At 39.7% G+C, this 15,769-nt stretch overlaps 1 protein-coding gene across 7 annotated transcripts in view; it reads right to left on the bottom strand.

Moving 5' to 3' along the window:
- The window catches only part of ldb2a (LIM domain binding 2a), a 45,706-nt gene extending 30,248 nt beyond the window's left edge, over positions 1 to 15,458 (bottom strand). For 3 of the 7 annotated variants that reach the window (XM_088381427.1, XM_088381410.1, XM_088381445.1), the window contains exons 1-2: positions 15,085 to 15,456; positions 1,040 to 1,142 (exon numbers count right to left, since the gene is read on the bottom strand). In XM_088381427.1, the coding sequence (XP_088237553.1) occupies positions 1,040 to 1,142; positions 15,085 to 15,216 (235 nt within the window). In that variant the 5' untranslated portion in view covers positions 15,217 to 15,456. Of the gene's footprint in view, positions 1 to 1,039; positions 1,143 to 15,084 lie in introns of all 7 variants that reach the window. The other 4 variants (XM_088381436.1, XM_088381459.1, XM_088381419.1 and 1 more) reach the window with 2 other exon arrangements.
- Positions 15,459 to 15,769: the final 311 nt, after the last annotated feature.

The following is a 15,769-nucleotide window of genomic DNA, read 5'->3' as shown; positions in this document are numbered from 1 at the left end:
GCTTACTTTAATAAATTAGTCCTCATCCACGAATCCATATTGGTCCATATATAAAGCGCACCGGATTATAAGGCGCACTGTCGGCTTTTGAGAAAATTGGAGGTTTTTAGGTGCCCCTTATAGTGCGGAACATACGGTACATAAGCTTGAGCCGTTTCTCAATTGCCATTTTTATCTGTTCTTCCAACCGTATTATCTCGTAAAACGCCATCAATTGCGGTATTATTTCATTTGTAAGTACAAATAAAACGTACGTTGTCAGGAAGACCATCTAAGGTGAGTTCACGAGACCATATTCTGCATTATTCATATTAAGATGCTAGCTTGTCTTCCTATTTTGGTCAAGTCAAATATTTGTTTTTATTTATTTATTGAGCGCTTAATGACAATAGTTCAGAAATATGTAAAATGAAAAGCTCTCTTTTGCCATGATTAGTAAAATGCTGCTACCCCTGCGTCTCACGCTGGTTTCTCCACAGATGTGGATACGTAATCGGAAGCTGGTAAGCAGCCGTGAGTCATTTTCCATCTTGGCTGCCACTAAGTTTCACACTTCTCGCGAAGAAGGAGGTTTCTGCTTCAACGCTGTTTGTTATTTTGCTTATTTTTACATTTGAAAAGCAAAAGCGAGACAAGCCTCGTCTCCTCCATGACGGAGCAGAATCACACATAGACCGTACCCTTATCTGTGTCAATATGTCTGCAGCATGCAGATGAGACCAAGTGGGACACGATATCAAATAATAATCACAACGCACTACAGGTAGCCTCACCTTTTAATAAATGATGAACAGTACTATTTCTCCACATTGTGGGGCAACCGAGTAGATTGATTTTACTCTGAAAATGGAGTTTGAAACTAAATAAAAATGACTATAATTAAAAAAACACCAGAAGTGAACCAGCCTGGATTGAACAAATAGGTTTTACAGGAACATAAACATGGGCATACACAACATTGTGGAGCGAGCACCTGTTGGAGTTGAATGAATATGGAATCGGTGCTGCTGTTTTGGTTAGCAACTGAGAATTCTCTTACTGTATCTCTTTGGTCCATCTTCTAGGCAGAAGGACAGCGTGAGCATGGCGTCCTCCTCGAAGAACTCTGTTGCAAAGGCATCCCACCACAAACTGTCGCTTTCCTGTCCACAACATAATTGAGAAGCTGCATTAAGAATCTATTCATTGTGTAGAATGTAAGTTGTTGAGTAAGACAATTGAAAAATGGATGCAAAACACATCTGGTTCATTTAAGACTAAATTGTTATGGAGTTTTACAAAAACATATCCCGTAGGTTAATTGGAGACGTCAAAATGGTCCCTTAATTATCTTTCATGTTTATGTAAACATTTATGCTTGGTTAACCGATGACTAAATTGTCTTATTTTACAAAACACACAAGTTCAATTATTTAATGCTGAAATGTTATTTCAGCGAGGCTCATGAAAAGGACATTGATTGATTGATTTTATGACTAAATTGTCTTATTTTACAAAAACACGTATGTTCAATTATTTAAATGCTGAAATGTTATTTCAGTGAGGCTCATGGTATGGACAGTCGTTGATTTTTACAAAAACATGTTAGGTTCATGGGAGACTCAAATTGTCTTTGATAATTAACAAAAGCTGAGAATTTGGACAATTCTAAGTTCTAAAAATTAATTACAATTAATTTGATACGTGATTAAATTTTGCACCTCTACATGTACATTACAAAAATATACAGTGGGGTCACTGAAGACCACTATTAACTGAACTAATATGTTGTGTTCATGGAAGCCTGAAATGTTTTTGATGTAAAGAAAAATATTTTAGATTCGACTTGTCAAAATGACTTTGATGCTTCGTTAGTTTTATTGAAGATGTCTTTGAAGTTTACAAAACATCGACGTGAGGTCAACTTAAAAACTAAATTGCCTTTTTGCTTTTTCAAAACACGTACGTTAGTTAGGCTCATGGAAAACTGAAGCACCTTTGATGTTTCTAAAATCACGCATGTCGGCTCCATCGAAGACTAAATTGACTCTGATAATTACCAAATCATGTATGTAAGGTTCTTGAAAGTCTCTAAAATCTCTTTGATGGTTTCTTAGACTCATGAAGATTTATAAAAACTTGGAAGATTACAACAACTTGTCTGTAAGGTTCATTGGACGTTATGGTTTGACTGTTTATATTTGTACACACATGCATTATCTTCATGGAACACTGAATCATCAATCAGTAAAATATCCATGTCACACAGACTGGTGTAAGATGCCGCAGTTTAGCCGCTTTGACTATTCTTCATTGTGCTCTTTGCCTTGTGCTTTTAAAAATCGTACTTAAGTCCAGCCGATTTGAATGCTACAAGCTTCACTCCAGGGGAGGACGCTCTGTGCTGCCTTAAAACACACACACACGCTTAACTATTGGTTCTCCATCTTGTATGCTTGTCATAAATAACACTCCACACGCGAACATGAGCTTTAATGATAATGGGATTACGTCGGAGACTGGCAGCTCTTCAGTGTTGTTACATTCATTCCCAGCAGTCCAGATGGGATTTACTGACTCTCTCTCGTCGTTCCCCCCATTTAGGACTTAGCATTGATGCTAATGTGCTCTGACAAGTTATGACATATCACCACCTTTCTTTAAGCGCGCCGAGCACTTCCCACATGTTGACAATTAGCCAGACCGCCATCCAGATGTGTCCGACAAGCTTGGCCATCATGCATAGAGAATGTAACTTCCACATATTAAATTAGCGTTGGGCATCCTATGGCCTACGAGCCCCACAAAATCATTGGAATGGCCCACCATGAATTTCCAAAACTAAACATTCAGTCCAGCGTCGACCTTGTGAGTTTCCTGTTTTCCTGCGAGTCAAATTTCACCAAAATTCTAAGCCCACACAAGATGAAAATTGAACATTTCACAATTTGATAAGGTCCATTTGTCTATCATACTTGGTGATAATTTGCTATCAGTTTGACAAAGCCACTTTTAGTAGGACAAAATTAAGCCAAAACTCTGCTTTGAATCAAAAAGGCAGCCCTGTGTTTTTTAAAGGTTGGCTTCTTGAGACTTTTTGAGGGTCTCTTCATGCCAACCAAATTCGATGTTATCAAATCAAACTGCGGTTGAGCTGTATTCAAGTTTTGGTTTTATGACGAGTCGTCAAATTTCACTACATTGCTCCTTCCACTTAAAAAGACTCTTGACAAGTTTGAAAAGAGCCAAAAGTACTTTAAAACGGACGTTTCAAACGAAAATGGCAGATTTCCTGTGTGTTTACGGGCATGGCTTCCTGGGGCTTTTTGGGGGGTCTTCTCATAATGGATGTGCCAGCCAAATTCCATGTGAAACTTAGCATTGGCAATGGGCCACATAATGAGTCACCAAATTTCAAGATACTTAATACAGAACAATGACCCCCCCCCCAAGATAGTCTGAAATTATTTGTTTATTGCCAATGCAAATACAAAGTTTTGTTCCAATGTCTATGCCATTAATGTATATTGCCAGGCAAGAGAAATAAAAGCTCTTTAGAGACCTCTGCACTGAAAAAAAATATAAACACAATAGTTTTGTTATTGCTTCCATTTTTCTCATGAGCCAAACTTTTCCCAATTATTGTTGACAAATGTATTTAAATGTGTGTTAGTGACCATCCGTTTTTTGGGGAATTTTAAAATTAAATTATGAAATAAAGGTATGTACGAATTCAAACAAACAAACAAACAAACATATAAATAAATAAATAAATGATACAAACAGCTTTGTAACATTTTGGAGGGTACAAATTCTGATCTACAACTACAGCACCCCCCTAAGGCTGTCATCAAACCAACACGGTCATTTGTAAATGATACATTTAGCGTAGTCCACGATCCCTGCGGCCTTAACGTGCTGAGGTGAGCGGCGCCGCTCGCCTCCCTGCAGCTGGCTGACAGACAACATCCTCCCTTCATTCACGCCTTCAGCCTCCCTGACGAGTCGCGTGCCGTGACCGTGTTTGTTGTCATATGCTACAAATCAGGCACACACACCCGCCAACTGGAGAGAGTGAACCCGCTCGGTCACAGGCGGACACGGCGACAAATTCAAAACAGAATGCGCCCCCGACAGAGTGCGTCATCTGCTCAGTTTTCATACATTTGGAAAGGGTCACTACCAAACTCATCCACCTGCCCGTTTCACTCAACCGTCTCATTTCCTGGAATCAAGCTCCACTCAGAACACCTCATGCACAACTTTATAGAGTGTTATTTTGAGTCAGTCACCCCACACAGGGTTGGAGCTAGAAAATTTTAGGTGGACTGGCCAGAGTGACAACATTTCATTTGCATGCTCCTAATGCACACTGTAACTGAGAAGTTATTATGTTTAAAAATACTGAATAAATCATGAAAATACCCAACACATTCGTTCAAGCCATATCCAGAACCTTGCTCAACCCATTCACAATGCAAGCAGGATCAACTCAAAGCAAAAAGTAGCCTTTTGTTAAGCTTAATTCACTCGCTATTTTATTAGTCCTTGTTTGCATTGGTATACGGTCTCAGAGTTTATATATACCATTTTACCTGTTAGCTTTCATTCGTCTACGTGAATATTTTTTTTCCTTGCGATTGCTTGCAGCCTCTTCCAAGAGAGTAGTGTGGGCGTTTTCAAGGGCCGTGATCTCTGAGAAACATTTTATGAAAGCCTGTTTGGCTCCCAGTTAGAGTGCAGCAAAGCGACTGGTGAAAAGCAAGTTTGACTGAGACTCAAGAGAGCCTCGGGTTATACGCTACATATGGCATCATTACACGACTGAATGGCAAACATGTACAATGATTGTTTTGCAAGTCAGCCTCTATCTGATGGTATTTAAGGACAACACATACAGGTAATCTATTCAACTCTGGAGTCACCAAAAATCTCTGGGGAAAAAAAAAAAAAAACCCACTAATTTTGGCCAGTAAGAAAACCATATAGGAAAATCGTATGTGAATGTTCAAGGTGCAAAAACAACAAAAGTAAATGAAAACACGGAAGATGACGATATAATGACTTATCAAGCATGCACTCAAATTAAACCATGACTGGATATAGTTATGTCATAACTCGGGACATCACACCTGCAAAACGGCTCTGGGAAAGGCCAATTTTAACAGTGCACTGAAATGACCCACATGCAGCCGAGAGGGATTTCCTTATTGTTGATGTGACTTTGTCTTGTGACTGCCACGCTCATCCAAAAGCTAAAAAATGAATTGATTTAATTGTGACACAAATTTGCTACAGAATTGCTACAAAAATGTTCACATAAGCGGTAAACTTCAATGCCTCCCAATGCGTACTTCTTTGCACCTGACTTTTTGTTGCACTATTTCAAGAAGCAAAAACAGTCAGACTTATTTATATCTCAGGTATGATAAATCACATTGCATATTTCAAGATCTCCCACAATGTGCTAATTACGTATAACACAGGCAATTTACTACAATCCTGTTCGCTCCTGATCGGTTCAACATCTCACCCTAAATAAAGAAGGCAAAAATGAACAGTAACACATCAAAAGTGAGATTTGAATATTACAATTCATGTTTTAAGAACCACTGTGCGTCCATTCGGTGGTCCTGAAACTGCTATGTTTTCACTTCCCAGTGTTTTAATCATGTCCAGATGTTAAGCGAGTTTTAACCCTTTTGGCCCCAAAATGTTGCTTCAGTTGGCTAAAGCGCAGCCGCCACCACAGGCAGTCGTGCATTATGCAAATGAAGTTAAATTAATGCAGGAAAAAAAAATAACGCTTTGCCCTTGAAAAGGCTGACTTTCACCTGAAAGTCGTAACATAAACATGACCGCACACAATATGGAAAGACCCATTACGTCCTTAGTGGTGCATTCGTTCCGACTGAATCTCCCTGTTCTTTATGTGATATGTGGTGTAGCAGAGCCAACAAAAAATTGCCTTGTATTGGGCAACTATGCAAACATTTATTAGATAACCACAAATTATTTTTCCTGAGGATTTCTGCCTGGCACCAAATAACTGACAATATCTCCATTTCGTTGCCAAACAAATTCTGCCTAGCAACAAGTGACCTCAGAAAAGAACCTCATCACAGATTAGCCCAAGAATTCTGTGAATACAATGACCACTCTAACTACCAACAAGTGGACATCTAAAAGTTTAAAATGTCCACTTTGGCCAAATGAAAAGTTTGACACAAATGATTTTGCCCAATGAATTCTGCATGGTAACAATCTTGCTAGTTTGTCATGACCACAAATGATTTGGGCCAACAAGTTCTGCCGAGCAATAGCCACTGCACTAGTTTTCCGTGAACAGGGTTGATTTTGCACTGGGAATTCCACCGAGCAACACAAGAAAGCACAGAAGTTTGCTAATGATTTCAGCCTAGCAAGAACTGAACGCACGGACGTTTGACATGGACGCTAATGGTTTCAGACAGGTATTTCCACCTAGCAGCAATCCACCAGGCTAGTTTGCCTGAAACACGAGCGATTTCACCCAGCAAATTCCACCCTGCAACAAGTGACTGCGCAAACGTTTCACAAGGGCCCCAATGATCTCACCAAATAACATCCGCCTAGCAACAAGCCACCAGCACTTAACTTTCCATAAACACGAGTGATTTTGCCCAGTAAATTCTGCCTAGCATTGATCAAACGAGCAAGTTCAACATGGTCACCAAGGTTTTCACAAAACAACTTCTGCCTAGAAATGAGCAAATGCACAGAATTTTGACATGACCACAAATCAATTCCGCCAAGCAGCAGGCAACCATGCAAGTTCGACACAACCACAAATGATGTTTAGCCAACTACCACTGCCTGGCAATAAGCAACCGGGGAAGTCTGACATGACCACAAAATTAATCTCTGTCATTTCTGTCATTAGGAGAAACATCTTCTTTCTGTCATAAGGAAAAATTGGACATAAAAATAAAACTGTTTTGGGGACTTCACGCTCATTAAGCGTTCCGAGTGTGAGCTCCGAAATAAATAGACGCACGGGAGGAAAATAAACAGTCGTCAGCAGCCATATTCTGCCCCCTGTTTTTATGCAGAAGAGTTCAAGCGAGTTCATCTCCACAGAGAATATCTGCAAAATGATGAAACATGTGGAAAGTGCAAGCCGAATGCTAACTAACCTAATGCTGCTTTTTTTTTAATGATGAAATATCATTTGGTTGAATATTTTACATGACAACATATGAAGTGGGGTGGGGATTTGGGGGTTGGGTGGTGTGGTTGGGGCGGCTACTGGGTTCCAACTAAATCTCCAGCAGCTAGCTCTATGCGTGGGCAGAAAAGGATGAATAAAATCTACTTTTTCCCTGCTAATCAGCTTAGTGAAGTTAGTTCTGGCTAGCATGTTGGGAATGTAAAGCATCCCACCACACAGCAGCTTCCAGCTACTTTTCCTACAGGGGGTGTTGGGGTCCTGCATGGCTTATTCTTGCAATCAGGACGTGTATGCAAAAAAAACAAAAAAAAAAAACAAAGTTAAGTCAATAACTACAATACATACATTTACACCAGGACCTAGCCCGAAGTCTGGCGTGTTATTGGATTGATACCAAAAGACTGTGTCGGAGCGGGAACGGAAAAAGGTGCATCTATTGTGTGAGCATCCTGCTGCTTTTTAGGACTTTTTGTCGGAATCCTACTCTGGAAGCATCCTCAAAGGTGACCACCTTTGACTGACACAGAGTAGTGATGCTTTGATCAGCTATATACCGTATTTTCCGCACTATAAGTCGCACCTAAAAACCTCCAATTTTCTCAAAAGCCGACAGTGCGCCTTATAATCAGGTGTGCCAAATATATGGACCAATATTGAGCCACTACAGCAGGCGTGTCCAAAGTCCGGCCCACGGGCCAAATGTATATATCTTATATATGGACAAATGGGCCATTCATTGAAGGTGCGCCTTATAAACCGGTGCGCCATACAGTGTGGAAAATATGGTACACAGATAATAAAAAGCTATCACAATACCACGCTAGGAAAGAATTATAAGTATTGTTTAAAAAAAAAAAAAAAACATATAGATGCACTTTGTGTCATCTGCAATTATTATGCCAACATGGTCAACAGTCAAGGGGGTACCGAAGTGTTCAAAAAGAATTAAAGTTGTCATTTTTTGTCAAATTTCTATTTTAATAAATTTTGAATTGTTGTGTCAGCTATTATTCTGTTAATTTGCTCATGTTTTAAATTTTAATATCTGTACCAAAGTACTGTTTTAGTTGGTGACAGACACCAAATAGACTCAGCACTTAACACTTTAATGTCCATGACAATGACCTGAGGTTAGGGTTACTAGGTGTCATTTTGTGGGAGGCGTTTATTCCCTACTTGATGCAGATGATCTCAGGGGGGACATTTTTTGCTCTCTCGACAGTCCACCTTAATCCTTCCAGTTCAGCTTGACCCCACATTGTAAGCCCTATTGGTGTCAATGTGACGCTTGTGGGAGGGCAAGGGGGGGGGGGGGGGGGGGGGGGGGCACGTCCACTTCTAGCCATGACAGGAACAAGGGATTTGGTCGTAATGAACACTTCGCAGAAGTGCCAGACGACGAGTCAGGTGGCTCGTTTGAATGCAGAATAATAAGGATGGTAATATGACGGGGAAGTTCCAATACAGTCGGGTCAATCTGTGCCCACTGAGGGCGAGCATTTGAGCATTTAGCACAATTGGTTGCTTTTGATCACACTCACATCTCTGATATCTGGATAATCCACTTATTTGTTGTATATTAACTCGTAAAGTACAGTTTGCATGTTCTCCCTGTGCCTGTGTGGGTTTCCTCCGGGTACTTCCTCCCTCATTCCAAAGACATGCATCACACCACAATCAATATTTATGTAGAGCTCGTCGTTCACATCCATACACAGGGTCGTTATAATTTTTGTAGTTGCCCCACTAATAATGGCTAATTCAGAGTCAGAGCGATGTGTCATAACAGCGCCCCCTCCTGAAAAAACCCCAACAAAGCCCCCGAGGCTTTCGTCTTCCTGCATTACTTACAGCGTTATTGTGCTCGTGCTGCATATTAATACCCTCTATGCTAATGGCCTTAGTGCGGTGGAGGTCGCAGCAAGCTCCTCCTCTGAATGCTAATCCACTGCCTCATTTGCATACGCTTAAGTGTCAAATTCGCCCCGTAAATCAGCGCAGAGAGAGAAACAACAACGTCGCGGCGTCGCATCAAAGCCACATCAAAGCCCCGTTTAAGATTTTCGCGGGTCGCGGCAGGGTCGCGGTGGTCTAAAACGAAGGTAATGGGATAGTGGCGGCGGAGGTGGTGTGCGGTAGTACGGACGGCAAGTAATAAGCACGGACTGAAGCAGTAATAAGACGACGATGGAAACACGGCCGCTGTCATCATAGGGCCACAAGCCCTTAAGTCGTTGGGGTTGGAAGGTCAATCCCGACAGGAGCCCGACTCTTTGGCTTTTTGCTCTTTTCATTTCCATGTGAGCTTTTCCAATCGCCGCTTGAAATGACTGAATGTGTCCCACTGTGGAACAAGAAAGTTTGATTTCTTCTTTCTTTGAAAGATTCTGCAAAATTCATCCACCCATGCTGGTTTCACCTAGTAAAATAAAGTTTGGTAGTCATGTCTATTACGAGTAGACCCACAAAAAAGTCCATGATGTCATGCCCGGAAAGACAAAGAAATCAACCACTTTGATATGAAGCCACGATTTTAGGATTGTTTTGAAATTCTAAAAGTAAGAACAACAAAAATCAGCCCATGAAGCCAATTTTGCCGAGCAATATAAAATTTGGTAGGCATGAATAGATGCACAAAATGTCTCATGAAGCTTTGCCCCAAAAAGACACAGGAAGTCTACCATTTTGGTTTGAAGCAGTTATTATTGGGTCAATTTGAAAATTGCAAAAGCAAAGACCAATTTTCCAAAAATAAGTCCAATTTCCAGCAAGCAAATTGGTGGCTGACCATACACCTCTTGGTGTACATGTTAAGTTAATAACAAGCATTCATTGGGAGATGTGGATGAAGGCGTTTAGGCAAAACGCGCAACAAACGACACATGGCGGTGACGCCAACTATACTCGCCGAGACGAAGGCGTTCTCTCGGGAGCGAATGAGTCTCCTCCAAATGTCAAGTCCTTGAGTGTGAGCGGCAGCCGAGTGCGTTCAAACGCTTGCTCATGAATAAGACAAATGGGAGGGTTTCTATCAGGGGAGGGGGGCAAGGGGCTGAGGGTGGTGGTGGGGGGGTTGGTGTGACTTGAGTCGACTTTCATACAAGGTGGCGTTGCGCTGAGGTCGGTCACCTTCTCCGGTTAGAGATGCTCCAAAGATGACAGAATAGCTAACAAGTTAGATGTTTTGCTTCAGTGGTCTGTTGGCCAGGAAAGAAATCAGCTCAGGTGGGTCACAAAAAAAACCGAAAATGGATGGACTTTTGCGGTTACTTGTTTAAGCCAAAACAATTGGTGAAATAAATTGTTTGCAAAACAACCTATAAAATTGTGTTGCTTTCTACAAGAAAAGAAACTGAACCAAAAATAATTTAAAAAAAGAAAGGTTGTTTGACAAGTTATGCACTTTTCTCCGTGTTTTTGAACGCAAAATATCATTATCATTGTATTTATTTAATACAAATTTCAGATTTGACTCAAATCAAAAAATTTAAACAAAATATTCAATTAAACATTTGCACTAGTTTTCTGAAAAACACAATAAAGGAAAAAAGACTATGTCATGTTGAATTAACAATTTAGTTAAATATAATAAATGATTCATTTTAGTTTTTTTTAAAAGACATTTGAAATTAGTTTTATAAAAATGTAATTTATCCATATAGAGAATGGATATAATTACTGTGAAAATAATCATCATGACGCAAAGAGTATTATTTTATCACTTTTAAATGAACAATTAAATTTCAGTTTTAAAATGCTACCAAGGGGACACAATATTTTACAATTTATCTTATTGTAAAGCAATATTAATTTTATTATCATGCCACAAAATTATCAAATTAATTAAAACCGAATGTTTTATTTAATACATTTGTATTAAGAACAAAAACAAAAACTGTAAAAGAAAAATAATGTCAACAAAAGAGCAGACTGAGTGTGCCATAGACACCATAGTGGAGACGCAACACTTCAATTCAACTGACCGACCATTTATGTGTTGTTGTTCTGAACAACAGAGTTCAAATGGGCTCAGCAGATAACGCTTGTCAGCGTGTGAATGATAGCATCAATGAACCACATTAATGGAACAAGTGAGAACTAGGTTTAGTTCCAAACTTGACACTTTAGGCAATAGTCCATTATTCAGCAACTTTTTTTCCCACTCATTCATTCAAACCCATGCAGGCAGGGGGAGAACATGCAAACTTCAGTTTAAATAACCGTTATGCATTTTCATAGATTTATTCAAAAAACGCAATCTCATTTGCAAAGCTGACCTGGCAGTACATATACAACAGTTATTTGTTTGCATCTTTAACGAAACGGTCAGGTTTTGATGGCTTGTTTGGATTTAGACCAGTATTGCACTAAAAACATTTAGTGGCAGTGATAGAACTTCAGTCTCTTACAAAATGGCGAAATATAGCCCAGCTTCTAATCCTTTATTAAAAACATACACAACATAATAAATTAAATAGAATGCAATGGTAATTAATTCATTGCAGTTCCTTGTGATGGCCAACGGGGGCAGTACAATACACTCACACAGACACATAAGGACGACTTTCATAACTACTGGACGTGACTCACTAACTGCAGTCATTTTTTCACAGAAGAATATGAATATAATGGTCATATCTGTCTACGTGTGTTGCTGCACCATTGAAATCCAATTTCCCCACAGGCTTTCTGTATTTCAAGATCATGTGAAAGAGGAATGAAACACATGTACAGAAAAAGTGTTCATTTGAGTCAGCAAGGGGCTCATAGACACAATTAGAGTGTCCGTGAGCCAGGTTATTTAACATCTGTCACTTTTTTTTTCCAATGATGGTAAAAGCGAGGCGTTTATTTGGAAGGGGTATTTATTTCCAAGTCTTTCTGACAGGTGTCAGTCAAAATCAAAACCTCTGCATTATTATCTTTGAAAAGGCAGGATTTTTAAATATATCTCAGACTGTCCACACACACAAGCGTGTTTTATGGTGTATGCGTGTACTAGGTTGGTGCGGGGGGTCTAGCGGGAAGGGGGTGGGAGTTAGGGGGGCTGCTCGGACTGAGCGCTCTGCGATATATATGAATAATGCATCACGCGGCTACAACGCGCCGCCTCGCTTGGCTTTAAGTTCCTCTTAAGGGGGGGAAAAAAAAAGTCACCATCTGCAAGCTGCTGCTGCCTGGCTTTAAAATTGAGTTTACAAAAAAAATAATAAAGTACCACAAGCAAATTTCTTTCAACTGCAACCATAATGAAAATTATACATAAGGAAGGCTCATAAGTTAAATGTACTCATTGTCTTTCATTGGGCACCAACAAACTTTTTCTGCACATTTATTGACAGTCGCTCTTAATTAGATAAGGAAAAGGTTGACAAATAATGGGCAAAGTGTTTCCATAAACTAAAGGCATCATTCGTAATTAACAACGGGTGCATGAAAAAAGTTGTTCTGCTTGAGGTTGTGGTTTGTGTTTGGTTTAAAAGAGGGCAAAAATATTAGAAACATGCAGTTTTGTATATAAATACATGCAAATGAAGACACTGCATGTGGGGAATGTGTCTTTTAATTGAACATTGTGAGAAAAAAATTGTGCAAAATACTTGAATGGAGTCAAATAAATTCCATCTTAATTCACATGCGAGATGACTAATTGGGTACTTGAAAGCATCATACTCACCACTTTATAAATTGCGGTCATTACAATATTGAAATTCAGGACTTCTGCACACAACTCCCTCTAGTGGTAAACAAAAGAAACACTGAATTGTGCAAAGTACACTTATAGTTTACGTGCTTTATTTATTTATTTATTTATTTATTTATTTATTTATTTATTTATTTATTTATTTATTCCATCTATTACAGTACATTGGTGGTTACATGCAATTTGGTTGTATTTAACTTTTAAGTACAATAATTATTTTTGAAATGTTTGTTAATTTAGGTACAAATGTATACTTTTAGGTGCAATATACTTTAATTTTAATTGAATCTTTAAGCAAAGGCTTTAATTTTCTTAAATTTAAGCACAGTCATAATTTCTGTTCACAGTAGTGTTTTAAACATTTGCCAACCACTGCTGAAAAATATTAAAATGTGGTGAGATTCATCTTGAATGAAACTAATTAGACACTTGAATGCGTCATACAATTACTTTGTTACATTCAACTAGAGCTTTGGATTCCTGCACACAACAATACCTTCAAATATGAACATACATGTGGAATCCTTCAGTAAACAACATCGTATGAATAAATCACTGCAATTTAAAAAAACACTTTAAATAATCTGAATTATTATAGAAAACCTAAAAGGAAAACTGAAAAATACTAACCACATGGAAGGAGAGTGCAAAAAATAAAATAAAATAAATACTTTCACCAAATTCAGGTGTATCATTCTTTAATTGGGTACGCCAACCTTACTATGTCCCGTCATCCCAATAAAAGTAAAAGTGGAATTACTGCCTTAAAATGTGAAAATACAGTGTTGTTTCTGGAGTAATTTATACAATAATAGCAGAAGGTTCCAGAGTTAAAAAATCTGAAACATAGTATGTAGATTCTTATAAATATAAACATAATGGGGGGAAATAGTATGAAAGGTTGCATGTAATTTGCAACACCATCAACATAGAATTTATCAAAGAAGACAATTTTCCATCCATCCATCCCTTTTCCATACAGAAAAATACCATCATCATAAAAGAAAACTGCATAGGCCAACGACTACATCTAGTGGCGTCAGAGTACAAACAAAACAAATCTCAATAGAAAAAAAGTGGCTTGGCCTCGTTTAGCTGCATTTTGAATCTAATTGGCTACTTGAAAGAATCACTTCCCACTGTGAAACTTCAAACTGGGGATTTCTGTCTTAAAATGGGGTAGAATTTTTTTACACAGTTTAAAAAGTTGAACTCCTAAGAGAAAAACTTAGTTGATGAGGAACACAAATAGTAAATCTGGAACGAGAGCCCAAACACATCAAAGCTTAAAATCCCGATTCAGGGTACTTGAACCCATCATATCTTCCGCATAAAACGTTCATCTTGTGATTACTGCCTTTCACTTTGAAAACACAACAAATCTTTTACAGTTATTTCAGAAGTTAATGTGGAAAAACTAATATTACTGCATATTGCTTTACAAAACAAATGATCCCCAAAACGTCTTAGTGTATTTAGAATCCAATTGGGCAAAATTGCTGCCTTTATTATGAAGACGCAGCATAAACTCTGAAGTCAACTACTAACAAAATCCTTTACACTGTTTTTAAAAAGCTGGTACAGAAAACTTGTTTGGTGCACAGTCCAAACAAAACAAACCTTTTTTTTTTTTCAAGTCTCCCGCACCCCACTACAATTAAAATCCACTAGGCTACTCGGGATTTGTGCATTAAAATACAAAGAATGATTTCCGTGAAAAAAAAGTTTTTGAAAGCTTAATTCTCATGGACAAGTTTATAGATGGGAAAAGAAGTATTACGGGTTCACTACAGAGAATCAATACAAAACATATTTTATTCACCTAATTCAGGTACCTCTTCATCCTAATTAGGTACCTGAACGCGTCTCTCCCTCAACTTAATAAAACAATGAACTCTGAATTCTTGCCTAAAATTGTTAAAATACACCAAAAGTCCACAGTCGAATTCCGTTCGAAAACTTTATAAATGACGGAAACTAGTGCTGCTGCGCATTAATACGCAATTGGCAAATCCAGGTGAAGCCAACTCATTAAGTCAACTAATTGGTTACGTGAACGCAGCACTCCAGCGTCACTTTTGACATCGCACTTTGACTCCTCCATCTCCGGACATCCGCAGAGCACCGTTACCCCGCTCCAACGCCAAGCCGTGACATGCAGCTCGCTGGCCGGGCACGGCGGCTCACTCACCTCGGTGCGCGTCTGGAGCCGCTTGTTCATCTCATAGATCCGGTACTCGGGCTGCACCACGTAGGGCGAGTGTCTCCGGTAGAAGGGTCCGAAGGGGGACGAGTAAAAGGGGTCGTGGTTAGGATTGGACATGGTCAGTTCCGTGCTTCGTTTTGATGGAGGGGGGAAAGGGGGTAAGGGAGGGGGGACAGGCGCGATCTCAGCACGCAGCGGACACGCACATGGAGGCTGGCGGGCGGGCGGGCGCTCCTCTGCAGGGACCCCCGGCGTCAAGCGGCAGCCGCGCGGTCGAGGCTGAGCGGCACTCTGCAACTTGGCCGCGCTGCTCGCACGAGGAAGAGGACGAGGAGGAGGAAGAGAGCGAGGGGGGAGGAGGCAGATGTGGAGGAGTGTGTGGAGGAGGAAGTGGGGGGGAGGGGGCGTTTCCTGCAAAGACACCCCCCCATCCAAATTGGAGAAGATTTCCTCTTGACTTTTTTGCACTCCTACAAAGTTCACGTGCGCCTTTTTGGTGGGGAGGGGCAAAAACTTGGTACATTACCAGTCGTTTCTTTACTCAACTGTAGGTGGGGAACGCGTTTGCTGACAATTTTATCACTTCTCACTTATTCTGTTACGCATCCCCCTAGGAGGAAAAATATTTTTGCGACAAACACCCCCAACTCTCCACTGTGACTATAAATAG

This window comes from Syngnathus floridae, chromosome 1 (genome assembly GCF_059516105.1).
Source record: "Syngnathus floridae isolate MCC-2025c chromosome 1, RoL_Sflo_1.0, whole genome shotgun sequence".
Classification (NCBI taxonomy): Eukaryota; Metazoa; Chordata; class Actinopteri; order Syngnathiformes; family Syngnathidae; genus Syngnathus; species Syngnathus floridae.
This window is presented reverse-complemented; position numbering and strand designations above follow the sequence as displayed.